The sequence below is a fragment of the Drosophila santomea genome, chromosome X (genome assembly GCF_016746245.2).
Source record: "Drosophila santomea strain STO CAGO 1482 chromosome X, Prin_Dsan_1.1, whole genome shotgun sequence".
In the NCBI taxonomy this organism is placed as follows: Eukaryota; Metazoa; Arthropoda; class Insecta; order Diptera; family Drosophilidae; genus Drosophila; species Drosophila santomea.
The window spans coordinates 13,628,587-13,655,724 of NC_053021.2; the positions used below are offsets into that span (position 1 = coordinate 13,628,587).

At 44.6% G+C, this 27,138-nt stretch overlaps 4 protein-coding genes and 1 long non-coding RNA gene across 7 annotated transcripts; 3 read left to right on the plus strand and 2 right to left on the minus strand.

Annotated features, from left to right (window-relative positions):
• Positions 1–423: 423 nt before the first annotated feature.
• LOC120456197 lies at positions 424–8,109 on the plus strand. Its single transcript, XM_039642877.1, has 6 exons — positions 424–498; positions 1,509–2,359; positions 2,421–2,706; positions 6,304–6,480; positions 7,163–7,307; positions 7,466–8,109. Exons 2-6 carry the CDS (start codon positions 1,803–1,805, stop codon positions 7,855–7,857), a joined length of 1,557 nt encoding a protein of 518 aa, XP_039498811.1. The 5' UTR covers positions 424–498; positions 1,509–1,802; the 3' UTR covers positions 7,858–8,109.
• A 267-nt stretch (positions 8,110–8,376) lies between these two features.
• LOC120456191 (WD repeat-containing protein 46) lies at positions 8,377–10,463 on the plus strand. Its single transcript, XM_039642871.2, has 2 exons — positions 8,377–10,178; positions 10,237–10,463. Exons 1-2 carry the CDS (start codon positions 8,502–8,504, stop codon positions 10,381–10,383), a joined length of 1,824 nt encoding a protein of 607 aa, XP_039498805.1. The 5' UTR covers positions 8,377–8,501; the 3' UTR covers positions 10,384–10,463.
• LOC120456187 (testis-expressed protein 10 homolog) lies at positions 10,390–12,483 on the minus strand. Its single transcript, XM_039642863.1, has 2 exons — positions 12,441–12,483; positions 10,390–12,384 (listed from the first exon to the last, which is right to left on the minus strand). Exon 2 carries the CDS (start codon positions 12,372–12,374, stop codon positions 10,461–10,463), a length of 1,914 nt encoding a protein of 637 aa, XP_039498797.1. The 5' UTR covers positions 12,375–12,384; positions 12,441–12,483; the 3' UTR covers positions 10,390–10,460.
• An 864-nt stretch (positions 12,484–13,347) lies between these two features.
• On the plus strand, positions 13,348–26,809 carry LOC120456183 (glutamate--cysteine ligase). Of its 3 annotated transcripts, XM_039642854.2 has the most exons (6): positions 13,348–13,502; positions 13,933–14,095; positions 23,500–24,127; positions 24,188–25,326; positions 25,393–25,574; positions 25,644–26,809. In XM_039642854.2, the coding sequence occupies exons 3-6, from the start codon at positions 23,503–23,505 to the stop codon at positions 25,831–25,833; spliced, it is 2,136 nt and encodes a 711-aa protein (XP_039498788.1). In that variant the 5' UTR covers positions 13,348–13,502; positions 13,933–14,095; positions 23,500–23,502; the 3' UTR covers positions 25,834–26,809. The 3 variants fall into 3 exon arrangements, with proteins under 3 accessions (XP_039498788.1, XP_039498790.1, XP_039498791.1); XM_039642856.2 differs by lacking the exons at positions 13,348–13,502; positions 13,933–14,095 and adding an exon at positions 21,453–21,550; XM_039642857.2 differs by lacking the exons at positions 13,348–13,502; positions 13,933–14,095 and adding an exon at positions 21,468–21,557.
• LOC120456234 lies at positions 14,115–22,493 on the minus strand. Its single transcript, XR_005616820.1, has 3 exons — positions 22,058–22,493; positions 15,795–17,266; positions 14,115–15,740 (listed from the first exon to the last, which is right to left on the minus strand). It is a non-coding gene; the product is annotated as an uncharacterized LOC120456234 (long non-coding RNA).
• Positions 26,810–27,138: the final 329 nt, after the last annotated feature.

The following is a 27,138-nucleotide window of genomic DNA, read 5'->3' on the forward strand; positions in this document are numbered from 1 at the left end:
TGGCTCGTTGTTGTTGCCGCACTGCTTTGCGGTCTGCGCTCGCGACTAACTTGGCTAGCTGGGCTAACTTGGCTAACTTCTGGATTCGGAATTGGCCCGGTGCATTGCATCTGCACACTCGGTGGCGCGCGCTCGTCTTCTTGAGGCTTCTTCAACCCAAACGGGCGTGTTTCGCGAGCTTTTCTTCTTGTAATAGTTCAATAATAGTTATTTCTTTTTTATTTTGTACGGTGTTTACTGCTTCTGTGTGCTGAGAGCGTGCGAAGTGCGCGCATGCGTAGTGGCTGATAATTAACCAATTTGAAAATTGCGGTTCTTCAGCCTTTTTCGCAATTCAAATTGACCGCATAATTGCGCAAGAAATTTAATTTTTTTTTACTGTTTATGATATAAGTGTTATTAAAAACAAGAAGATTAACAAGAGGTTTTGAAGCATATCAAAAGTGGCCGTGTCAATATTAAAGGATTAAGGAAAGGATTTAAAGTTCCTTCTGAAAGGTAAGCGAATTGTTAGTAAATAAAGCTGTGAAGAAAAAAGAGAAAAGCACTAAAGAACTATTTCTGTGCAACTGAAAACAATGACCCACTGAAAGGATACCATTATATTATACACTAGAAAATATGACACATTTTTTATATATGTTATTATACACATATCATGTTATTATACACATATGTATCACTTAAGGACCTCAATGTAGAAGCTTAAGGACTTAGGGACATAAGCTCATTAATTTCACATAACATAATTTCATTAATTTCAAGAGTGAAGGGCAGTGGCCATCGATTTAAGTTTGTGCAGAGCCAAAGTTTTATTGTTAATTGGGCTGATTACAATGCACGAAAGAGTTAATAAGAGTTGGGAATCACAAATACAAATAGAGAGCAGCACAATGAGCGAATAACCAAACAAGCAGCTGGCAGTAACATCAAAAAAATAGGATTACGCAAAGTTGCAAACGCATTATGTTGATGTTGATTTAAGCTTCGGTGTTTGCCTTTATCGCATCTATTTATTTATTTATTTGTTCGCCGTGCTGCAACATCTTCGGCTTTATAGACTCACTCCAATCAACAAATATGGGACAAACTTGACCCGCTTTCGGCGCGGAATTGGCATCGTATTGGCATCGCATCGCATCGCATCGCATGGCATCGAAAATGGGCAGGGAAGGGCCCCCAAATTGGCCACTCGTTTATTTGGCCATTAAAACTTACATAAAGTGACAGCGAGATGCTCCTTTCCCTTTTTCATTTGCCGTAGAATTGATGGCAATCATCAAGGCACCTGTTATATGAAATTTGGGATAGGCATGTGCATATACATTCTTTAAATTCAGCTACTAAAATAATAATTTAGTTATTCGATTAGATATTGAACTGAGTAAGTTGGCTCACTTCAGTTGGCCCCATTTAGGAGCTCGAAGGCCCAGAAACAATTAGACTATGCCCCCTAAATACTTGACCCAAAATCGTCGCTATGCAACTAATGCATTTCCATTTCGCAGACAAGAATCTCGAACTTGGACTGGGAGTAGGCCAATTAAGAGTTAGCCACGCGGCCGCACGAACAGGTGTCGTCGCTTCCAGCCGCAACAGCAACATCAGCAGCAACAGCAGCAACAGCAACAACAGCAGCAACAACAGCAGCAACAGCAACAGCAGCAACAACAGCAACATCTAGTGACAGCAGCAACATCCAAAGACAGCAGCAACAAGTGGCATCATTATCATTTGCGGTTTTGATCATCGGCGGGGCGGTTTGCGCCGTTGCCTCTGCTAGAAAACGGGAAATCGGAAACATGTTCTCCTCCAGCGCCTCGGCCGCATCCACATCCACATCCTTCAATCTCGGCCAGCTGCTGCCTTTGGCCGTCGCCATCGGAGTGTTGCAACTGCCGCAGTTGGAGTGTCATGCTGGCTGGGCAACCAGAACGCCAGAGAATTCCATTAACGAGACGATCCCCACCATCACCACCACCACCACCACCACCACCACCAGCAATGGCATGCAAATCCAGACGATGCAGGTGAACTGCAGCCGGGAGCTGCTCGAGATGCACCTGGAGTTGAGCCGACCCTTTCGTGGCCTGCTGTACGCCAAGGACTTTCCGCTGGAGTGCCGCGCACGGGGCAAGGATTCCACGCGTCTGCATCTGCGCATTCCCACATCCGGATGCGGAGTGCGGGCGGAGCCACTGGAGGACGGCAGTCTGGAGTACACGGTGCGCGTGATGCTGCAGAAGGAGCAGAAGCTGCGCCAGAGCACCGACATCCTCAGCTCGGTGCGGTGTCAACTGCCGCCCAATGCGATGGGCATGCCGCTTCCGGTGTTGCGACAGGAAAAGGGACACGACAGGTAAGTTGCAACTGCCATTTGGCATATTATACTTATGCATACTTCTTGGTGACATCTACAGAAATGCCAGGATGCGAGCCCTGGCAGCTGCTGCGCTTCCAGCAGTTGCTGCAACATCATCTCCAACGCAGCAGCGACGCGAGACGCCGCGCGTGAGGATCTGGCTGGAGTTGGGCGGTCCCAATGGCACTGGGTCCGTGGAGGTGGGCGTGGCCACCACGCTGACAGTGAGGGCTGTGGTGCCGGGCAATATCGGAGTGCGGGTGGTGGACTGTGCGGCGCTCGATGGACTGGGCGAATCCACGCAGCAATTACTCGATGCCCGCGGCTGTCCCATCGACGAGCAGGTGAGTGAATCGATCAGTTTTAGCTACTTACATATATATAAATATATGATATCTATGATATATATGCGCGTATATCTGGTGAATCGCTCATTTGCGTAACAGGTGCCGGCGGCACGACATTCTACGGCAGACCGTTAGAAGCCCAACTTGGATGCGACGAGACGAACGGAAAGTCATTAATTAGCCACGATCTCGATGCTGTGGGGCGATCGGCGATTGATCGCATTTAACTTTCATTTTTATAGACTACCTCTAGAGGGTATCACTGGGTATGCGGGAAAATCACTGATGGGGAAAAAGGAGAACCTAACGAAGAGAAAAACCACAATCTATTAACAAAGTTCCTTTAAGTTCAGCTCCTAAATGATATTCTACAACTTATTAACCAACCTATGATATAAACGTCATTTCTGTCACATACCCTGTATACTTCTTGCATATGCTGCGTTTTAGAAAAGTTGTGAGTGCAGTTTTAAACACGACGAAAATGTAAAACAAAAGCCATTTGATCGGCGATTCTGCGCTTGATTGCCAAGAAAGGGAAATCGAATTAGATGGAATTGAAATAGATGGCATACCAAAAATTGATGGGATGCCTCGATGTTTTCCCGCCAAAAAAAAAAAAAAAGAACATGCTCAAAAGTAAGCCTGGCTCATTAAGTGTTACAGTTATTACAGCACCGACACATTAAAATGTGAGGCAAACGGCAGCAAAACCGAAACTGTTAGCCATAATTACGCGATCATCGTTAGAACAGTTTTGGTTGCCCAGCCAACCAGGCCCAAACAACTAAACTCAACTTGGCTCAAACCATTAGACAAAGTGGAAAGGCAGCAAAGAACAAGCAAAGTATTCTAGGTGTTCCCTGGGTTCTCCAGCTCTCCAGTTTTTCAGTTCTTCAGTTCGTCAGTTCTTCTTGAGTAAATTAGGAGGTCACAACAATTAGCCAACAGTGAAATACATAGAAATATTTATCGTTTAGCATTTTGACGTGCCCCTGTTGCGGTTGCCCCATCTTCGTCTCCACGGCACCCACCCCACCATTAGCCGCTGCACAGTGGGCTAAGCCAATTTGTTTGCTTGCTAAGCACAAAGCACTTGCTATGTTAGATTATCGTGATATTCCTTAGAGCTTAGATACACATATCTGTGCAGCCTTTCTGCGATGAAACTTAAAGGGAATAAAGGGAATTAACAAATTTAAGCAATGTGATACTGGGCAGTGTGGGTTTATTTGCTTGCTGAGCACAAAGCACTTGCTATATAAGATTATTAGGATATTCCTTAAAACTGAGATACACATATAGGTGCAGCTTTTCTTCAATGGAACTTAAAGGGAATAAGGCAATGATCAAATTTAAACAGAGTTATACTAAGCTGTGTTTGTTACAATTCGAACTTGCTTGCTTGCTAAGCACAAAGCACAAACCACTTGCTGTGTTGCACATACTTTCCTGATATTATTCCTTAGAGCTAAGATTTGTGCTGCGATTGGCTCCACTGTGCGACGGTGGGCAATGCCATTGCCAGGCATTTGCATTTTGGTCGCCGGCCGTCGCAGCTTCGTGCACATGTCATTCATTCACGACCGGGCGGCCTTAAATGGGTCAAACAAATCTCCGGCTGACGCTTCGCTACTTCTTGATGTTGTTGGTGGTCAGGGCAGCGCTAGAAAAATCACACGGCTTAATTTCTGTTTTATTTTTTTTGCCTTTTTTTTTAACGGAACGGAACACATACATATGTATATATACAACCACACAGAGAAAACCATTTGCATTTTATGTTTGTTTTATTGTTCAGCTCTTGGCGGCCGTCTTCCGTTTTAGCACATTTCATTTTCTTTCGCGCTGCTTTATTGTTTTATTTTTCTGTGCCTTTTTTTTTCTATTTTTCTATTTTATTGCTGTATTTGTTGTGTTTTTTTTTTCTGCTCTTTACTTCTCCATCAAGTCGCTCCAGTGCGATTGCAAATTTATGCGCGCACCCATCACAGGTTGATTTGTTTGGTTTAGAAACACTTCTGGGTCAGAGCGTGGAGGAAAAGTGAAATAAAAACCGCGTCTTTTGTCTGCAAACGGCGATGACGCTCGATGATGATGGTGACCCACTTTTTGCCATGGAATCTCTGGCACATGACCCACTGTGCAGGCGGAGTACCGTTAAAGGCAAGCACCCTGCGCTACAGTTATCGATCCTCCACAAGGGTATCTATCTATATATCTATCTACCCAATAATCCTATCCAATAAGCCCATCCATTGATCCTCTATAGTTAGTAACGACTTTAGCTCACTCACTTTGTAACTCACTTTGACTAATGGCAATGCGTTGCCAAAATGCAGCTATCGATAGCGTCGAATCCTGTCGATTATTTCGATTACTCCACTTTAGTGATGGCAATCAACACACGGTTATCCTCATCTTTCACTGAGGAAGCATTTCGCTGTGACATTTGCATTCGCACAATCTTTCTGCACGTGAACTCATTTGAACTTCCGCAACAATTTGCTTTTTCTCGTTATTGTCTCGGATTTCGCATTCACATCCACATCCACCCGCAAAATCCACATGGGGAAACACGTGCTTGGGCGTGTAAATTGAAACTCTGGTGCGACGTCCAATCTTAAGTCCTGCACTTTGATGCCCACATACTCTCTCCGCAGATATTCCAACTTGGAGTTCCATCCCAACCCATTCTATGCTTTCAAAGCTACAGGGATTTCTAGCATCAGTAGTAACATCATGATGTGATATAGCTTATCATACATATACTCTACTGTTTGTAAGGGTGTAGCACATTCGTGTTTCCTGCTGTAAGCCTTTTGTTTTTGTTTTAGTTGCCGCCAACAATGGTGAGATGTAAATCGCAGCGTCTTGTAATTCCATACATCTGTTTCCAGCGATCGCACATGCATCATGCCACGTACCTCTGTACTTATACCTATGGCATCCGTATCCACCATGTGCACCATATACTAAGAGTACATGTGCACCACTGTTGTCATTGAACTTGGCCACATGACGCTGTCTTAGCCACCTTTTGCTGGATTTGCTGGGATCGCTATATACAAACATACATATGTACATAGTACTGAGGTAGCATATTACTTATACGTAACGGATGTGACCGAAATGCCGGCGTGTGAGCCAGTGTTTTGTCAACCCGAATTATTGTATAACCGGCGATAAAAGAGGGCCATGAAAAGCACACACAACTGGTTGCTTGGTGTCTTCCGATGGTTTGGATTCGGGTTCAGGTTCAGGTTCAGATTCAGATTCTGGTTCAGGTTCAGGGACATGGACAGTGACCACGACGGGTGGCAGGTTCACATTCCCAGGTTATATAATAAAGATAAGAATAAATGCTGGTTCCATAAGCTCCCAGTTTACTAAAGTTCTTGAAAATGTAATTAGGCTCATGTGCATTACGACTACTAAATGCTTTAAACTTGTTATAGTACCAAAATGCATAATAAATTAAGCAGACAAACGAAACTGAAAACGCCAGCAGTGCGCTGGGTATTTGAAAACAACCTTGTTTACTATGCAACGCCTATGAATTTGCCACTAATTTTCTGTTCCGCCATTGGCCAGGTAATGCCCGCTCTGCACACCCAGCACCGACCGGCGGAGGAGGGATGGTCCAAGCAGCACGAGGAAGACCTGGTCGAGCGGACGTTCGCGGCCACGTTTCCCGCCTTCAAGTTCCCGGACCGCGAACGCCTCCACGTCAGCTGTGGCGTGCAGCTCTGCAAGGGGAAGTGTCCAACTGTGAGTAGCCCAAATACTTGACTACTTGGTGCTTCACACCACTCTGTGGATGCACTGCAAAAAATGCAGTGGGTTATACGCAAGGCAAAAGTGCTGGCAGACTCCCAATTCAATTCGTTCTTTTTCGGTCATTGGTAGCTTTTCTAACTAAACAAATACAAATAGTTTAGCTATGCTGCAGTTCCTAAATTACCATCAAGTGTGTTAACTGTGTTTGCCTTGACAAGCTGCATAAATTACCATGCGAGTTGGGCTTCTTTTCTCGCTGTGTACCGACAAAATGCACCGCTCGCATGCATCTCAATTAATTGCAACGAAAACGAAAGTGTTGCTTCTGTTTCTGCTGTTTTCTTGTTGGTTTTCTGATGTTTCTGCTGTTTCTGTTGTTTCTGTTGTTGCTGCTGCCCAACGTAGCGTGTTGTTGCGTCTGCTAATTAATGTGGTTATTGCACCGAAATGCAGCCAAGTGGAGCCACATACCCACTTAGCCACCAGCGCACCAGCCGATGCACTGGCTCCACAGTTTACACCACTGATGCGTTGTCTCCATCCTGCAGCTAATCACAATGAATATACCAAACTAGCTTAACTGCAGGATATACATAGCAAGAGTTATCAAAACGCTTAAGTGCTTAATTACTAAGTTACATTGCAATCAATATGCGTTCCCTTGCGATTCCAGCTAAATTGTCGCCTGAAGACGCCTCCGCCGGCGCTGAGCGCGGAGCAGCACCTGGCCCGCATCGAGGTGTTCAATTCGCTGGCCGTGACAGCTCCGCAAATCGAGGTGGACCGCCTGCGCTACGATAGGCGCCACAACATGAGCGGTAAGTGGGAATCGAGTGGAGTGCAGTGGAGTGCGTGCCAGTCACGGATGCCGCACCAGCCAAACATTTCAATTTCCTTCTCTAATTACTTTCCTTAATGGGATTTTCGCTTTCATTGAATAATTATACAAGCCTAGTAAACTGAGTTCGTATTTCAGGAGAGGATTATGCACCGCATGTGAGGGCGCAGTCGATGCCCGGCGAGGGAACCCTCTGTCTGTCCATCTCCAAGCTGGCCATCTCCTTTTGCGTTTTGGGCCTCATCTTTCTGGTGGCCGTGGTGGTGGCCATCTTCTCGCTGATACGATCGCGTCGTCGGGAGCGACGTCATGGTACTGGATTGGGTCTGGGACTGGGACTGGGATTGGGAGTGGGCATCGCCGGGACGAGCACCTCGAACAGTAGCAGCCGATTGCATCGGGATCGGGCCGAGATCTGCACCTCGATGTTCTCATCCAGCAGCGAATCGGCGCAATCGCAGCCGCGTTTTGGGGCCAAGTTCCTGATGCCCTACTATCCCAATACCCTGCCCTACGGCCGTGTCTACTAATTGCTTACGTATATTTACATAGCAGAGTAGCAAAGTTATTTAGTGGAGGGCGGGCTTCCCAGAGACTGACGGAATCGTCTAACGAGTGGTACACCAAAATAAGGTCTAACTTTAGCAATATTATTATTATCCGTAGTTCCGTAACTTTCGTTTGGTCGAAAGGATCTTGAAAGCGTTTTGCAAGCGGTTTGGGGGCCAAAATGTGTTTTGATGTCCTTTCGCTGTAGCTGTATGTAATATCTACATAGATCTAACAATAAAAACCTAACATAGCTGCATCTAAATCAAACTCAAACTCAAACTTATAAGGTCTTTTTTTTTTTTTTACTTTACTTTTACTTTACTTTTGTATTTCCAAAAGAAGTTTTAACTGGGAATAAACGTACTTCAAATATACCTTTTTTGTTTATTTCATTTCAAGATTGGTTTTAAATTGCGCGCCCAATATTTTTGAGCTTTGTAAGATACGATATTTGTCTAGTATTTAGAGCGCCCGTGGCTTACTATGCCAGCGCCACCTGGTCACACTGCAGAACAGCTGATTTGAAGAAGAAGAAGCAGCACGTGCACGTTGTTGTCAAAATTCAAATTATTTTTGTTTTAAGCCAGCTTTTAAGTTAATTTCACCTTGCCGACCCATCAAGATGACCAAAGTAGCGCCAAAAGGGCGCCCAAAGGCTAAGACGCCCTACAAACGCTACTTCGAGGAGCCAAAGCCGACTGAAACGGGCGACGGCGAACTGAAACACGTAAAAGTGTTTAGCAAAAACCGACAGAATTTCACTGGAGATTTCATTAGTATGCTGAATAAAACGAAGAAGTCGCGTCCTGTGAAGCCCGCCGCCAAACCCACAAAAGAAGAGCTGGAGTCCAGGCCCAAGAAGAACCCGATTCCCAAAGAGATCCTCGACAAGTACTCACGTGGTGAGCAAGTGCAGCCAAAAGGTGTGAAAACGCGGCACTTCAAGGAGCAGCAGACGCGCAAGGAGGTATACCTCGAATATGCCACCGAGCAGGCGGCCCGCACGGAGCTTCTACTCCAGGAAACCGCTGGGCAGCTAGAGGCGGATGAGGGCGAGACCACCGCCGAGTTTAGGCAGTCCCAGATTGCTGACAACGTGGATATCCAGTCGTCGGCCAAGCACTTCAACCTGAACATGGAATTCGGTCCCTATCAAATGCGCTACACCAAGAACGGCAGGCATTTGCTGCTCGGCGGCAGACGCGGTCATGTGGCCGCCTTCGATTGGGTGACCAAGCGGCTGCACTGCGAATTCAATGCCATGGAGAGCGTCGAGGATGTGCAGTGGCTGCATGTGCCCACCATGTACGCGGTGGCCCAAAAGAGCTGGGTCTATTTCTACGACAAGAAGGGTACCGAACTGCATTGCATCAAGCGGCTGAATCGGGTCAATCGCCTGGACTTCCTGCCCTATCACTTCCTACTGGCCGCCGGCAACAGTGCGGGCTACGCTTCCTGGCTGGACGTCTCCATTGGCGAGCTGGTGGGTAACTTCAACACGGGTCTGGGCGATATACGCATGATGCGACACAATCCCAGGAATGGTGTACTCTGCATTGGCGGCGGACGTGGCGTGGTGTCCATGTGGTCGCCCAAGGTGCGTGAGCCGCTGGCCAAGCTGCTGTGCCACTCGACTGCCATGACTGCGTTGACTGTGGACCCCAAGGGTCAGCATTTGGTCACCGCTGGACTGGATAGGGCTGTGAAAGTGTGGGACATTCGGATGCTGGTGCAGGACAAGCCGCTAACTCACTTCCAGCTGCGTCTGCCCGCCAACGAACTGGATGTGTCGCAACGCGGCATGCTGGCGCTATCGCAGGGCACCTATCTGGAGACCTACTCGGATCTGCTATCCGGCGGAGGTTCGGGTGACGGCACACGGTTGCCGTATATCCGCCAACGCTGCGATGCCTTTGTCCACGGACTGCGCTTCTGCCCGTACGAAGATGTGCTTGGTGTGGCAACGGCCAAGGGCTTCCAATCGCTATTGGTGCCCGGCTCTGGAGAGCCAAACTTCGATGCTCTGGAAGACAATCCATTTGAGACAACGAAGCAACGACGCGAGCACGAGGTTCACGCTCTGCTGGAGAAGATTCCGTCCGAACTGATCACTCTGGACCCACAAGAGATCACTGGCGTGGATGCGCCCACGCTGCAGGAGAAGATCGATGCCAAGCGGAAGCTGTTCCATTTGAAGGCGCCGAGCATCAACATGAAATCCCGCCACAAGATGAAGGGACGTGGTGGCACCGCCAAGGCGGCGCGCAACAAACAGATCGTCAAGGATGCCAAGCGAAAGGTGCGTAGTAGGTCCATTTCACTCTTGAACCCATCTATACCAAATCTTTCATCCGCAGGAGTTTATTGCCGAGGTGCGGGAGGCCAAGAAGAACGTTATCAAGCAGCACACAACCAACGAGGCGGGTGCCAAGGGAAAGGCCAAGGCACCACGCTCCGTCCTGGATCGTTTCAAGCCCAAGCCACCCAAAAAACAGAAAACCTGAGCAGAGTTCGTCTTAAGCGTGAGGAATATAATGTAAACATTAAACTAATTGTAGAAGCTAAACAAAGACTGCAATCACTAGTTGTAGCCGACTACAGCCTTTAGGTAATCAGCAATTTGTTTGCTCTCCACCTGCTCCTCCATCTGTTTAACTGAACGCTCCAGTTTCCCCTCTTTATCCAATTCTCTGGCATAGTAGTACAAATTAACTACTCGCTTCTGGTTCTCAAACTTGTCCTGGCCTTCGATATCGCTCGTGATCTGCAGCTTATCCAAGTGGCTGACTATCTCGGGAGCAGACTGGACTAGCGCGGCCATGAAGACACCATTCAGTTGGCGGCAGAGCGTGGCCATAGCTCGCAAGGTACTCTCACCCACGGTTGGCTTCAGCAGAAGTTGCGGCAGATAGCTCAAAAAGGGAGTGAATCTCTGTTCGCCGCCGAAGCGCGTGTACAAATCTGAACGCTCCACAATCTCGCAGAGAAGGTTCAGCACCCGAGTGGCAACGCCTTCGCGTGTGGTGAATCTTTGGCCCACATAGGCCTCGCTGGTTGCGCTCAGCAGGCTGGTCAACGGCTCCGCCACGATGTTCATCAGCGATGTCGCGTTTTCAAAGAGCAGCGCACGCAGAGAAGCCACCAGTGAGAGTTGCTGCTCCGGTGACAGGGTATTAAGGCGATTTAAACTCTCTTGCATGTAGTTAACCAAATGCGCAAACATTTGGGTCTGTCTTTCGACGGGACGCGGAAAGAATTTACAGGTCAGCCGGACAATGCCCAGGTTTTGCGGCATACAGAGTTCTCCGCCATCGATGGCTCCCTTTTCCTTAGCTGACTTCTTGGTGGCCAAAGGTATCTGTTGGTAGGGAAAACGACTGCCGTCCTTGGCCAAAAAGTTGAGCAGAAACTTCTGGGCATAGTTTTTCCTTAGCCAATCGCTTAGTTCCGTGGTACTGTGTTCCGCCTCATGCTGCTCAATTAGGTTCCAGAGCAGACTCATTAGGCCAATTACCACATGCAGACTGGCCGCCGCATCTTGGTTGAGCAGAGGTTGTTGCTCCTGCGGTCGCACCTCCATCCAGTTGTCCTGGAGCAGAGGAAGCAGTTGCTGAACGTACGTATGCAGTTGCGTGCCTTCCGCAGTTAGCTTGGATTCATTGAGGATGGCATGCAGATCGCGGTTGTCGTGGCGCACGGGACACAGCACATTGTAGTACTGCGGACGCATCTCCTCGAAGTGAACCACACGGACAGCGGCTGGCTTCGCCGTCTTGGAGGTGACCAGGGTGCCGAGGATTTGCTGCAGTCGAATAAGCACCTTGGTTCGCCACTTCACAGTCGTCTGCTTGCCCTGACTCAGGTTCAACGTTAACGTGCGATTCGAACGCTCGTTGTCGTGGCGGGCGCGGGAGATCATGTCGATGAAGTTGCCAATAATGGTGCTGGCACTCCGCTCTGCCAAAAAAGCCGGTGGTACTCGCAGCAGTAGGACGTCGAGCATGAGCAGCGAGTCCTCCTGTATGGCGGGCAGCACGTGGGTCATGGCGCAACGCAAATATGTGGCAATGACATGGAAGAAGGGCGCCACTGCCTGCGGCTGCAGGGCCTCCAGCATGACATCAAGGGTCTTAAATGATTCCTGTCGCGCCGACCTCTCCATGTCCAAAGCACCGGCTGCAATTCCTTGAAACAGCTCGTTCAGATGACCAATTAAATGGTCCGCATTGCCGGACTTCAGGGAATCACGAACATTGCGCTGTGCATCAGTGCGGAACTTGACACTGTGATGCTTCAGACGGGAGAGCGTCTCCTTCAGATTAAATTGTCGCTGGCCAGTTTCCGAGTAGGAGGATTCCTTGAGCTGCTCACGAATTTCAATTTTTCGCACCTTAAAGTCGGTCTTGGTCACGTTCAGGCCCTTGGGCAGCTTGGCGCCCTTCAGCTTCACCTTGGCCTTCTCTGCGCGCAGGTTCTTCTTGTGGTGGCCGCCCATTTTTCCAGCTCTGAAGAAAATTGGAGGTTGATTTACGAAATGAAAACAATTAAAACATGTGCGCACCAAACTCAGCCGGTAGACAGTGTGACCAAGTAAGTAATTAAGGCATAAATCTGGTAGATACTATAAAATCCTTTTTTTTTTAAGAGAACTTAAACAAGAAAGCTTTTTACTTGTGATTAATCTGTTATTGAAGAAATTATATTTATTGCCATAATTTAATCAAAAAAATGTTGCTATATCTTAACATCCTGATTTTATGATCATTTCTTCATAGGAGCAACATATATAAATTTTTAATTTTTTACGTTTCAACAACAAAAACCTTTCTTAAAAAGTTTATTGTTCTCAAAGGCAGTACACTACTCTCAACTATTAATAAGTTAAATATCCTTGCATAATCCTTTTGCCTAAAAAAACATATTGTAATTTCTTAAATCTAAAAAAAAAATAAATAAATTTGCCTCCAAATCATTTTTAAGTTGTTTATTATAGAGCTATAAGTATACCGAAACATTAATGTAAAACTCAAAAGCTTTTTAGGATATCAAATGTGACATTGCAAATTGTGGTGAAATCACAAACTGCAGAATGTTCTGGATAGCTAAAATAATTATGTGGAGTAACAAATTAAAAAAAATATACACAGAAAATCATGTTAATTATAACACATTTAACGTTGCTTAACTTTTAAACGATCAGTCAATGTTTAAGAAATATATAAAAAAAATATGAAGAATTTTCAAATTAGAAAGTCCTAACGAAGTAATGTGTGATATTAAATTAGAAATGTAAGAACTATATAAGGAAAACCAAAATCTACCAGAAAACAAATGCTTTAAATATTAAAAACTTATTAATAATTTGATTTAAGCAACACGTGCTGGCCGCCTATCGGACTATCGATATCGGGTGGCAAAACAACCTAACGCGTGGCCCAGCACCGTTTTCGGCATACCAGCAGCTGGTCACATTCAAAATTTGTATTTAAAGTGGAGCGTTTTATTGTTTTTGGCATTCGTTTGTGTTAATAACGCTGTTTACGTTGACGGAGAATTAGGCGGCAAAGGAAACGCAATACCAAAGTCGCGTTTAATGAAATTACAAATATACAAAATAAATACGGTAATTTCGAGTGAAATAATTATTGTGAAATACCAACACGCACACCACCACAACGCCGCACACACACACACACACACACACACTTTACACCCGCACACTCAGCACAATTCCAATTTGAAAGAACCTTTCCGGGCGGTGAGCACGTTTCGCGTGAATTTCGCCCATGATTATAGAGATTTCTCGATCTCTATTCCGGTGGCAGCCGCATTTCTATAATTAAAACCAAAGCTGAACCAGCAACAGAGAAAAAAAAATCAAAATTTGAAAGAAACCTGTCCGCATTATCTGTTTACATCCAAAGAGAGCAGCTGACGCCGCAGCTGTAAGAGGGTGTGAAGTGAGGAAAACACGCGACCTGCTAACAGAATCATTTGTTATTTTTCTTTTTTTGTTCTTGTAATACTAATAATCGTGATTTCGATTTCGATAGAAGTACCCACACATCTACACACACCGCAACACCAATAACATATAAAGGAAATAGTGAGAGCGCAAAAACAGCGGTAAATTCGGCAAATAACGTTACACAACCCATCAAAACTGCAGCGAGAGAGCGGCAGAGAGCGAAACAGAGCGAGGAAGAACAAAAGCAGGTCAGTGCACATTTTTAATAATGAAAATGGTAATCTTTTTGAAATACATAGTATGTTTGCATATAAGAATTACAATTCTAATGTCTTAATCGCGAGTTGTTAGATATTAGATGTTAGTTTTAACATATGTATATAGGAAACTAACGAAAAAAGACCTGTGGAACACATTCATTAGCGTTTGCAGTGGCGTATCCGCATTTCTGTGAGGGGGGCTTCTGTTAAGACATATTTTGTAGCCTACTTTTTCAATACAACCCAAAACCATATCGGCATTTGGTTTATTTTGTGTGATAATAGCTCTTTTTGCCTTTGTTATGGTAATAAATTGTATAACAATCATTCCGATTGGACAACGCAACAGCTGAGAGGACACCAGCGAATGGCCGCATATTCTAATTGGAACGTCAGCGCGCGCGTCTACCGTTGTTTTTGTTTGCGCGTGTGTGCGTTTGCGCCTTCCCTTTTTTTGCCGGCAATTTGTTGTTGCTGTTGGTGTTTTCCTTTCTCCCTCGTTGATGTTGTTGCTGTTACTGGTATTTCATTTAACACTAGTGACGCTGCAGCTTTTATAATGATTCCGCTCAAAGGGGGTCAAAGTGGCATGGCCTTGGGCTCCGCTAGGCCCACAGTTGTTGACAAAATATTAGGAGCTTAAAAAAATTTATTTTTTTTTAAATTATATATAAAACTATAATGAGTGATCATGTAATAAGCAAACCACTTTATGATGATTCACATGGAACATGATGTAAACTTCCCGGGAAGCAAATATAATTTCTCGATTAACTGCCTATTTTTCAAAGCTATGCTCACTATTTTAATGGCCCACGTTGTTAATAATTGTGTCTATAGGTACATTTTGTAAATGCGTAATTATCAGGGCGGCGTTTTTGTATTGATTTTCTATGTTTGCTGCCGCTCGTAATTACCGGGCAATTCGATTTTAAGTATCCGCCGGACTTTGTTGTACTTTGTAGTTGTACTTGCCGGTGTGTGTGTGTGTGGTTGTTGTGGTCACAGCCTTGACATTAGTTCATTTGTATGTGCATGCGATTTACACCCATTTTTCCCTCATCTGATGTTTGTAAAATACATATGTATATACTTGATTTTCGGGTGGTAAAAAATGGGCGACCTTGGATGGAAACTTCTGGCATTCTAATATTCTCCCACTTGGCATGACCAATCGAAAAATGTATAGCTGCAATGGGTGCCTAATCACCGATATAAGGCACCGCTGTTGGCTGCGGTTTGCCCAGTCACTGTTTGCCGGCAACTGTGACGTCATAGAGCACGCGAGCGCATTGCTCATACGCCGCGTCTGACCGAGCTCCAATGGGGTATTCCTCTCCAGGCAGCTACGCACGAGGAGAAGAGATCCCCGCCAAAGAAATGGAATAATTAATAAGTAATTTCACCACAATATGCAAAGTTTCCAACTGACGTCACTGCGGATGGGGTGGGGATAAAAAAAGAGGGAAGAGGAGAACTGAAAAAGGAGCGAAAGAGTGTGAGAGGCAGCCGAAAAACTAAATATCATATCACTTCACTTTCCTGATCCATCAGCATGAGAATGCAGAAATATCTCACGAACTATGAACGTGACTCACGCGTTGGCTGTACAGTGATGACTCGCTTCGAGGAACTACAAATGACAAAATTATAAACATGCTCGCTTCCTTAATAGTTTACAATTTACATTAATTTTGGAAAGTAGCTGGCTGGCAATCGATATGAACTGGAGTTTAAGGTTAACTCTTTCTTTGCCATTGCATTTAGTGTTTCCTGTACTTGCGCCCCCATACCCCCCTCTCTTTCTCACACGCATCTCACGATCAGTTACGACTGTTTGCTGTTTGATAGCGGCGTGCGAAAAGCAATCAATGCTTTTCAATGCCTTTTGCCATTATTATCGCACCATGACTTGCCCCCAAATGTCAACTGTAATATGTATCTATGTATATAGATATGTAGCTACACATCATACCTATACCTACATGTCATACACTACAGATAGATAAGTATATTACGCATACGCCCCAGGGTCCGTTCAGATAGTGCCCCTTGGCCTTGCCTTAAGTTCGTCTTTATTGAGCGGCCTAATCCCGTCCATTGTCACGCACCACGAAACCCACTCGAAATGCCATAGGCATTTGCTACACAGAGCGAAAATGGTCGTGCAATCATGACTGATTATGTGTTAATTACGAAAAATCACATCTTGCAGTTTATGGACTCGTATCTAAAAACCTTATCAGCATGCTGCTATCAATTAATTTCGGCTTTATCTGCATGATGTTTTGGAAAATATCATACAATCAACACTGTAGCCATGCAAATCAGCTTGACATTTCGCTAATACATCAAAGCTTATATTCAACTTGAATGGCACGAATCTCTCACCCTTTTCTCGCTGTGTAATTTTAGGCCCCACTCTCCAGCAGTTGACAATTTGCCGATGCGCATTAGCAGTTAACTCGTTTGAGTAATCGTTTTTACAGCCACACTGTTAATACTTATTACCTGTGATTGCCATTGTTTTTTAGTGCGCGTCGTGTCCTTGTTTTAGCTTTTTAATTGCTTCTTGGAAAAACTGCGCATAGTTGAGGTTATCAACTGATTCGGTATGTAAATCAAAGGTAGTCAAAGTATTTATGAAATACTTCTTCAGTCAGAAAGCTCAGAAAGTACCTACTATAGCTGTTCAGATTCTGAATAAAATGTTATTTCCATTGAATTTTGTTTATCGAATTCAGCGAATGTAAAACGAACGCTAGTGACGCAATTCAATGGCCGTGATAGTTTTATGTATTTAGCATAAAATATGCTAGTTAAGTTGTATGCAGCGTCGTGATCGCGTGACTAACTCACTTCCGAAGTTCGCGATTAACAACGATCTTAACTGAAACTTTATTACTCATCCCTCAAGTGCAGTGCACTTAATTAGGTGTTAGGTGTCGCTGCCAGGAAATGAATTTCCAGCAACCGAAGGCGATAAGTCACATCTTTGTTGTTGTTGTTATTATGGCTTTACACTGGAATTAAGTTAGTTGCTTTTAAACAAAACCCAAGGACTCTAAAGATCCATGGGAACCTTTTCCAGCTGCTTCTCAACTGCGGAGCTATCTGTAGTGTGTTTATGGTTTATAGGGCTGCCTTGGGTTGATTTATCTGAAATGTATATAAAACTGTTTTTAATTAGCAATCTTCGTATGGCGAAAACAGGCAAACAGAAGTTACAAAAAAGTACAAGTCAAGTAAAAACATCTGCCTGCGCAATAGTGTCACATGATTCACGATCAAGCTGGAGAAAAGTTAAATCTGCAGCAGACTCTTGGGCCTAGATACCCATTAATATATATATTCATGTACATATCTCTATTGTTTCGATGTGTTTTGCCATCGAGTGCGTCACTCCTGCGATTGTTTGCACTCTATTTTACGCAATTGAACGACGGACGACAGACGACTGTTGCTAATTAAACAACACAACTGGGGAAGCAATTCATATACACGCATTCATTTGCACAAGTGCATCCACTGCCAGCAATAACAATAACAATAACAATTAGCAACGAACAAAAAACAAAAAAAACCACCAAAAATGATCAAGCCATCGACGCACACGTGCTCTTGCCAATTAAAGCGATCAATTTGTGAGCGAAATGGGGGGTTTTTCTTTGTATGGGGGGGTGGGTATACAAGATGTTTGCTAATTTCTGTGCTATAAACAAAATTCAGGTCTGTGCAAATACATAATCCAGTAAATATATGTGGCCCAAAGATGATTAAGCAACTGGCAGCTGCGATCGAAACTCTATTTAGTTTGGGTTTCATTAAATATCCAACTCCTAACTTTCAAGCTATTAATATTTGATTGGCGCTGGGGAAGCCTTGCTGCAATTACTCCGCGACTGGCAATCAATTAGGAAATTAATAAACTCACTCTCGAAATTCCTCGCCAAATGGAACGCAGTGCCCTGGTTCCCATATGCATAATACACGCCCATCTCCACCTGCTCCTCCACTTCCGCCTCCTCCTGCACCTGCTCCTCCTCCTCCACGGCAACCGACGGGCCCCCAAGTTGCCCCCCCCCCTGCCCCACAGTACTAGACACCCCCCTCGTAGTCCGCCCGCCGCCACTGTGATGGCCAAAGAGAATTTATTACGCCGCAATTCAGCGCAATTCAGACGACGAGCGTTTTATGAGTCGTATACGTAATCTGGCCGTTATCTTATAATTTTTCCTATGCACTTTGCTTTTGGCCGCCTATTTCCTTACTGTTCCAAGAACTTGCACCAAACTCATCACTGAAGTGATCCGTTTTCTTCACCAAAATCACATTGCTATTTTTTTTGCAACTTCTTTTGTTTATGAGTACGCCCAAATGTGCATTTATGCATTTGTATATCTGCAAGTTTTGCTCATTTTTGCAGCGAGTGGAAAATGTGCAAATGGGCAAATGGGCAAATGGGTTTTGTTTTCTATTTCACTGGCTGTCTGGCGACCCTGAATAAAAAAGAGGAAAAAAACATGGCAAAGGCATCGCCAAGTTGTGTGTATGTTTTATTTTGTGTTTTTCTTTTGCATTTTCTATTGCTTCTTTCCGCATTCGATTCGAAATTCTGGTTGTGCACAGAGAAAACGCCATGTTTGCTAAACATTTTCGCTACTTTAAGTATTTAGAATCCAGTTCAACAAACAAATAGCAAATGTGCAATATTAGTAAGTTGTAAAAATTTCGATATCTATATTGAATACCCAAAAATTTAATACAATTTAAATTTAATTTAAGGCAATGCTCAACTCTGCTGACAAACGAATCTATTAATAAACAAATCAGATAAAGCCTTTTTAATTTGTTTAGTCGAGCTGTGTTGTTGGTGAAAGCATTTTTGTAAAGCCTGTTTTTTTTTTCTGTGTATTTGGAAGGCGGATGTTCCGATTCGCTTGGTTTCCGTTCGAGGATCATGTTCATGTGCTTTATGACTGCTGATTGAGTGATTTGCTGTTTTGGCGCCGCCATGCAAAATTTCTTCAAAATGTCAAAACAAAAAAAGCATACAAATTCGCATTACGTATACGCAGTGTGTGTTGCGCTGTGGGAAAACCTACAATTGGGCAAATTTCCAGCGAAATATCACCCGATACGCGATAGTCGATAAAGAGCTGTAATCAGCAGTATTCCTTTCACTTCCCAGCCATATGCCGCTTCTTATAAACTTGGCCTATCAGTCAGTCTACTCATTTATGCGACTTCCCAATTCCCAATTCCAATTTGTTTATCTTTTATCTCACTACAAAAATGTCACCGAAAGTCGAGTGAATCATCGCATTATTCTTGGGCTTTTCCTCTTACTACTCGCTGTTTAGTTTTAAATCTAACAAACACAGCCGCAAAATGGTATCATTTTGGCTTCGCTTACTGTTTTCATAAATGACATGGCAAAATCCAAAAACGCAAGAAAAACAAATACAAAACGAAAAAACGCAAAAAATTAAAAATCATCGTGTGGGCTGCCCTTCGGCAAATTCGATTGCGTTGGTCAGGATCACAAATCAGGCAAATCAGGCATCGAAAAAGCGTTCACAGTTTCATATATTCATATACTCATATACTATATATGCAATTGCATGTAAATCTAAGAGATCTATAAGATCTAATTAAGGCGAACGTGTTAGAACCAAAATTTACACACTAATTAGCAGTAGCAAAAGCTAATAGACAGGAATAATAGCAAAACGATTATTACATGGTTATTTTCCCAGTTATTGCGTATGATGAAAGATAAATGATGGAAAACTTGTATGATAAAAGTCAAGTGGCATATGGCATATTGCATAAGTGAAGTTGCACAATTGTGGGGAAAAGTTGCTAACGATAATGCGACACTGTCGTCGTCATACAGCCGCTTTCTTACTTCGCCCAGTAATTTGCCTAATCCCGATTGTAAAATAAAAGCTGGGCATTATCCAACCCCCTATCAAGTGCATATGTGCATTTGTGCATTTGTACTTATATGTTTATATCAGTATGCTTGTGCAATTGTGCAAATCAGCCGGTAAATACAATCCAGCAATCTATCTTTTGCGTACATTTCCATTTCCGAGCCAGGAAGATACAGAAACCCATTGATACAGTCCCTCCACACAAGTGTCCACTCGAGAGGAGCACTCCTTGTGCGAATCTTTCCCTGCTTTCCACGTTCCCCGTTCCCCGTTCAACTTGTTGATCTTTTGTCGCGTTGCTTATCAATTGGTTGCCAGCTGTGATAGGAAATAGCACGAGTGCAGGAATTAAGTAAGACGATAGGTATTTAGTTTTAATACTCCAAAAATAAACAGCACTCGAGTGAGTGTAAACTGATTGATGGATAGATTGCTTGCTTGTTATTAAATCGAAAATGAGATAGGAAAAACCACGAGAGCTGGACTTACGAACCAAGAGGTGTTACTGGCTGACACCTGGTTGAAAACTGAGTAGTGCATCTGCACATCTCCAGGTACTGGGATTCTTTGGAATGGCAGTGCACCTGCGAAGTTGAGGAGCTGAGTTGCCAACGCCACTACCTGGAATGGCATGGTGTTGACCAAACTCCGAGTTTCATCGAATTCGCGAGCCATGGAATCAGGTACAAATTTAGCAGTCGAACGAAACGATGATATACTGGGGGCAATCAATTGAAATCCATGCGTTTCCTCTCCGTTGACGCATTGAATATTATAAAGTAGCCGCAGCTCGAGTGCTTGATTATTTACAATTCAGATGTCGTTCCTTTCGAGTATTTTGTGGACACCACAGCCCCCCGCCCTTCCCCCGTCTCGCCGCTATCTTTATGGAAAGCGGTTGTAAATTAGCAACCAAAAGCAACCTGAAATCTATAAATATGTAGTAAACTTAATATATATAATAAACCCTTCTCCGCAGATTACCAGATTCGCCAAAAAAAAAAGTGTGAATTCCTTTACGCCACGCCAACTAAACGAAACGAAACGACTAATTCTAAATATAATAAATAACTGCTCAAATAATTATAATGGCACTCGATCGTTTCGAGTGCGTGTACCGTGTACCGTTTATGACCGATCCGATCCGATTCCGATCGTCCAGATATGGACGATATGGCCAGTCCCTGCTTCACATTTTCCTTGCTCTTCCGTTCCGGCTCCGGCTGCGGGTGCCCACTTAACCCAGTCCATCTATCCACCAATCCATCCATCTGCTGCCCGGACTCGGATTCGGATTCGGATTCTTCGGTTCGTCGTCAGCCGACTTCGATTCCCACTCCGATCGCATCGCCATCGCCATCGGCTCCGTAAAAAGCTGGAGTCTGGTTGCGTATATATTTAGTCGCCGTTTGGCCGTGGAGCGACATAAACCTTCTGGCCTTTTGCAATCCAATTGAATATTGAAAGTGTGTTAAGTTAATAACCAGCGAGCCACACAAAAGAAGTAAGAGGTATCCTTAACGAAAGTGAATCCAAGTGCATAAACTCCCAAGTGCTTTTTATTTTTTTTTGTTGCTGAACTTGTGTTTAAGTTTTGGTGAAGATCCTTTTCAAGGATTGTTATTATTATTATGTTTCTATAGGGAATTGTTAGCTATGCAAGAAGTTTGCATTTGAAATAATTTGGATCAGTAGGGGTTGATCTACAAATTTCACCTACCTACATTTAATAATATAATAATATATTCATTTAAAGTAATTGTCTTGCGACATTCCTATTCCAAGGGTTCGTTGTTAATTTAATCCTTGAGTTTCTTTTACAGTTTTAGTTTAGAAATGAATTAAGTTCAGCATGAGCATTTTGTATAAATAAAACACAGTTGAATACAAAAACATTGTTCATTTAAAACATTTGCAGTTTGCACAGTAAACTTCCATATACAATTCATAGGCTCTTTTGACAGATTTTCCGAAAACTGTGAAATAGAATATAATTTTCAATGGTAATTACCCGTTGCCAGTTGAACAATTACACAATCGCTTCGAGAACTGAACTCGAAGCTGTCGCTCCAAATTCCTTTGTAATTCAGATGGCTTTCGACCACGATCGGTGGTTTCATTTCGGCCATGATACTTTTGGCCATCACAATACGCTCCACTGGGCGTCAGTTGGCCAGAAACAGAAACTCTGGCTTTGAATTCGAGGGAAGCTGGACACCGCAGCAAGTGAACTGAGTGGACTGAGCTGAAGTGAAGTGTTGTTTATGGTTAATGGTTTTTTTTGTTTTTTTATTTTTTTTCTTGGTTGATTTTTGTGGAGTGTTTTGGTGGCGGTCGTAAATCTGCGATCTGAAATTTCCGATTCCCGCGTATGATTCAATCAGTTCGAGTGGCGCACAGCAACTTGTCGGCTGTCTAAATATACGAGTATTTATATATATATATATATATATATTCTACATTCTTACATACAATACATGGCACATGGAATTATACCCAAAGGCTGATTTACCCACCTTATCAATTATTTGATTAATATTTGGTCGTCGCACCTTATCAATTAATTGACTCAAATGTTGTAAATTCTGCGAGTGTCAAGAGCAACAAAAAGAGCAAACAACAAATAATGCACTCGATTGCGGCACACGAATGCACTTGTGTGTCCACAAACGTAACGTAGATAAATTAATTGAATTCGGGGGACTCGACTTTCAACCGAAACTTGGGGCAAACTTGGGGCCAACGGAGGGCATTCACTTGCGATCGGTGGAGACGGGGTGTTAATAATTAGGCATGCGCCTGCACAGAGCGAAAAACCCCACAAGAAACTTAATTATCAACTTAATTAAAAGTAAGCATAAACAATGTATAAGGTCCATAAGTACATAGTTGCACATTTGAAAATCTTTGATGATACTTTTGTATGATTGATTTTAATGTTAGCAAATGGTTAAGCATACAGAGTCAGCACTGTATTTGATGTTTGTGTATTGATTAGATTTTTGAAGCTATTGATAAGGGGAATCAAAACAATCGCGAGTGAAATTGCGCTGGGCTTTTCTGTTCTTTTCTCTCCCTTCGCCATGGGCCATCCACTCATATCGTTTATGCAATTGCACTGAAAATGCAAATTACCAATTGCAATTGCCTCGATTGCAGTTTTCTATGTTTCGAATGCGATTGCACAATGTGCTAGTTGCACTGGAAATGGAAATGGAAACGAAAGCGTAGTGAAGTGTAGATGGAATGCTGAGGAGTGGAATGCCAGATGATAATGGCGCAGTAGTCGTAGTAGTCTGTTCCACACATCTCAACGTATCGGTTTCGATCGATGTTCGGCACGGAACAAATAAGGTCAGGTCAGGTCAGGTCAGGATGGCGAAAGAAGCAGCCAGGAATAGCCTCTAAACAGCGAGCACATAGTAACTCGATTTCGTTTTCATATCTTTGCAGAAAATGGGTCTACTAAGCGAGGGCAGTCCACTCTCCTGGGAGGAGACCAAGGCACTGGCTGATCATGTCCGCGAGCATGGAGTGAATCAGTTCATCAACCTGTACCACAGACTCAAGGATCGCCAGGGCGACATTCTCAAATGGGGCGACGAGGTGGAGTACATCATTGTCAAGTTCGATGATGAGCAGAAGGTGGCTCGTGTTGCGCTGCGCGCACAGGATCTGCTGGCGCAGCTGAATGAGAAGGAACTGGCCGATCCCAAGGGTGTGAAGTCGCTGTGGCGCCCGGAATACGGTGCCTACATGATTGAGGGCACACCCGGCAAACCCTTTGGCGGTCTGATGGCTCACTTCAATCTGGTGGAGGCCAATATGCGCTATCGTCGCGAGGAGGTCACCGAACTGCTGGCCAAGGACGAGTGCGTCATGTCCATCACGAATTTCCCGCGCCTCGGCGCATCCAATTTCACCTATCCGCTTGCCCAGCCACGTCCCGAGGATCCTCTGAGTTCAGCCCGCTCGCTCTACTTCCCGGATGAGGCCATCTTTCCGGGCCATCCGCGCTTCAAGACCCTCACCCGTAACATTCGCAAGCGCCGCGGCGAGAAGGTGTCCATCAAGCTAAAGGGTGAGTCGTTTACTAAAATCTTAAAAGGGCGATTAACTAATTGTATCTTAACCATTGCAGTTTTCAAGGACACGAAGACCAAGCTGCCGGTGGAGGGTGCTCCGCCCGGAGAGCCGGACGTGGTGCTCCTGGACGCCATGGGCTTCGGCATGGGCTGTTGCTGCTTGCAGCTGACCTTCCAGGCGTGCAACATTACGGAGGCGCGTCGCCTCTACGACCAGCTGGCTCCCCTCTGTCCCATCATGTTGGCTCTGACAGCCGCTTCGCCCATTTACAGGGGCTACCTAACCGAGTCGGATTGCCGCTGGAATGTGATTAGCTCGTCGGTGGATTGCCGCACGGAAGAGGAACGCGGACTGGCGCCGCTGGATAAGCAAAAGTTTAGAATTGCCAAGTCGCGGTACGATTCGATTGACTCGTATTTGTCGCCGGAGGGTGCCAAATACAACGATGTGCCGCTCACTTACGATGAGCAGGTCTACCAGCGTCTGGTGGAGGGCGGTATCGATCATCTGCTGGCCCAGCATGTGGCCCATTTGTTTATCCGCGACACCGTGTCGCTGTTCAGCGAGAAGGTGCACCAAAACGACAACGAGGACACGGATCATTTCGAGAACATTCAATCCACCAACTGGCAGACCATGCGCTTCAAGCCGCCGCCACCGAACAGCTCGATTGGATGGCGCGTCGAGTTTCGACCTTGCGAGGCACAGATCAGTGATTTCGAGAATGCGGCCATCGTGTGCTTTGTGGTGCTGCTCACCCGTGTGATCCTCTCTTACCAGCTGAACTTCCTCACGCCAATCAGCAAGGTGGACGAGAATATGCAGACGGCCCAGAAGAGGGATGCCTGTCGCAAGGAGAAGTTTTGGTTTCGCAAATCCTCGAAGACCACCGAGCAGCGGGCGGCCAAGGCACAAGCTCAAGCTCAGGCCCAGACCAATGGCAAGGCCACTTTGAATGGCAATGGACTGGCCAATGGAAATGGCAGCGAGAACGGTGACCAAGAGGAGCAGCAGCCTCTGACCAACGGTTCGGCCAAGATGAATGGTCACGGCAACACCAATGGCACCACCAACGGCACGTCCAACGGCACCAATGGATCGTCTAATGGCGCCGATAGCGATCACACCGACACCGATGACGAGGAGAACGAGCTTTTCCAGCTGCTTTCCATCAATGAGATCTTCAATGGAAAGGTAAGTGAAACAATATCCATAACGAGGTTTAGAAACTTATGCCATCCTATTATCTTTTCCCAATAGCCCAACGTATTCCCGGGTCTGGTACCATTGATTCGCAGCTATTTGCAGTCCATGGAGGTGGACACCGATACGCATTGCACCATTGAACAGTATCTTCGCTTTATCCAGAAGCGTGCCGCCGGCGAGTTGATCACCACGGCCACCTGGATGCGTGAACAGGTGCTAAGCCACCCGGACTACAAGTAAGTTATATCCCTAGATCCAATGCCATTAGATGAACTAATGCCATATTTGAATTTTGTATTAAACAGGCAAGATTCTGTGGTGAGCGAGCGCATTAACTACGATTTGCTGAAGCGCATACAAGGCATCCAGGAGGGCAAGCAGGTGGAACCGGCGCTGCTCGGACAAGGCTATCATTCCAAGACGAAGACGAAAGACTTCATTCCGCCGGCATTGCAAAAGCAGCTGGCCAAGAACGGCTGCTGTGAGGAGAAATGATCGAGAAGCGCGCTGCGGACGCGTCCAACGCAGCTGGCCGCCGGTGGCCGGCGCATGTGATTCGGGTTTTGTGGGTCCGTTCGGATGGAGTGCGGCATATATGTTGAGGGTAAAGTGAGCGGAGGCATCGGCAAAACGAAACGGAATGAATACGATACGGATACGGAGCAACATTTATCAATTATAATTTAATAGCATAATTTCAAACGGATTAACAATTAGCGTGCACCAAGATCCTAATTGTGGACAAATGTTTTGCGGCCGTGCGTGACCTTTTGGAAATGAAAGTCAGGCAGACAAGGAGATCGAGAATGAGATGGAGATGGAGAAAGGGAAGGAGGATGGATTAAGGAATGGTTATGGGGCACACGAGGATCCACCTACCGGAGGATCCCCCGCCAGCCAGAAAATCCTCCGCATCACCATGCTCTCGTCATCGTTTCGATGGAACTTCGAGATGAGATACTCGAGCCATCGAACACAGCCGATTTGCCATAGTTAAATAGAGAACTAAAGGGAACTTCGAAAACTACTATATACCAACGTCGAGAACTAAAACAGCAACATAAATCTCAACCAAGTGCCGTTCCACAAGACCTACAAAAATATGAATACATATAGTTCAAAACGAGGCAAGGTTAAAAGCGTATTTCTGTTTGTTTTCGTTTACATCATATATATTTATTATATTATTCCTATTCTTATAAATGCAAGTACAATGAAAAGTTGTTTATTTTTTTTAATAGATATATTAACACACACACACATACACAAATACAGATACACACGCAAATACACATATGTCTAAAAGTGGCCTGCTGTTATTAAACTAGATATGATAAGTACATATAACGAAAAACAACACTGTGCTATTATAATTTATTGTGTATGTGATTGTTTCACCATTATGATACGATTATGATTTATTGTGACCACAAGCAAGCAAATAAACGGAAAATATTGTTGAATCTTAAAACTTAATCGAATTGGGTCGTCTAGTACTAGGACATAGGGACTTTTGATATGATGCCTTCTGAATCAAACACAAACTGTACTTATATACTATTTATGCCTAGTGAACGTTATTACGAAGGGATTTCCCCTGCGAATTGTAGTATAAAATAGTAAAATGCGAACTAACTGAGACGGTTATAACTAATCGAAAAGAAAAACAAGAGAGAACGCTATAGTCGAGTTCCCCGACTATCTGATACCCGTTACTCAGCTAGTGGAAGGGAGAAGGAGAGTCTTAAACACAGTTTTTGGCGGTTTGTAGGCGTTATAGTGGGCGTGGCAGAAAGTTTT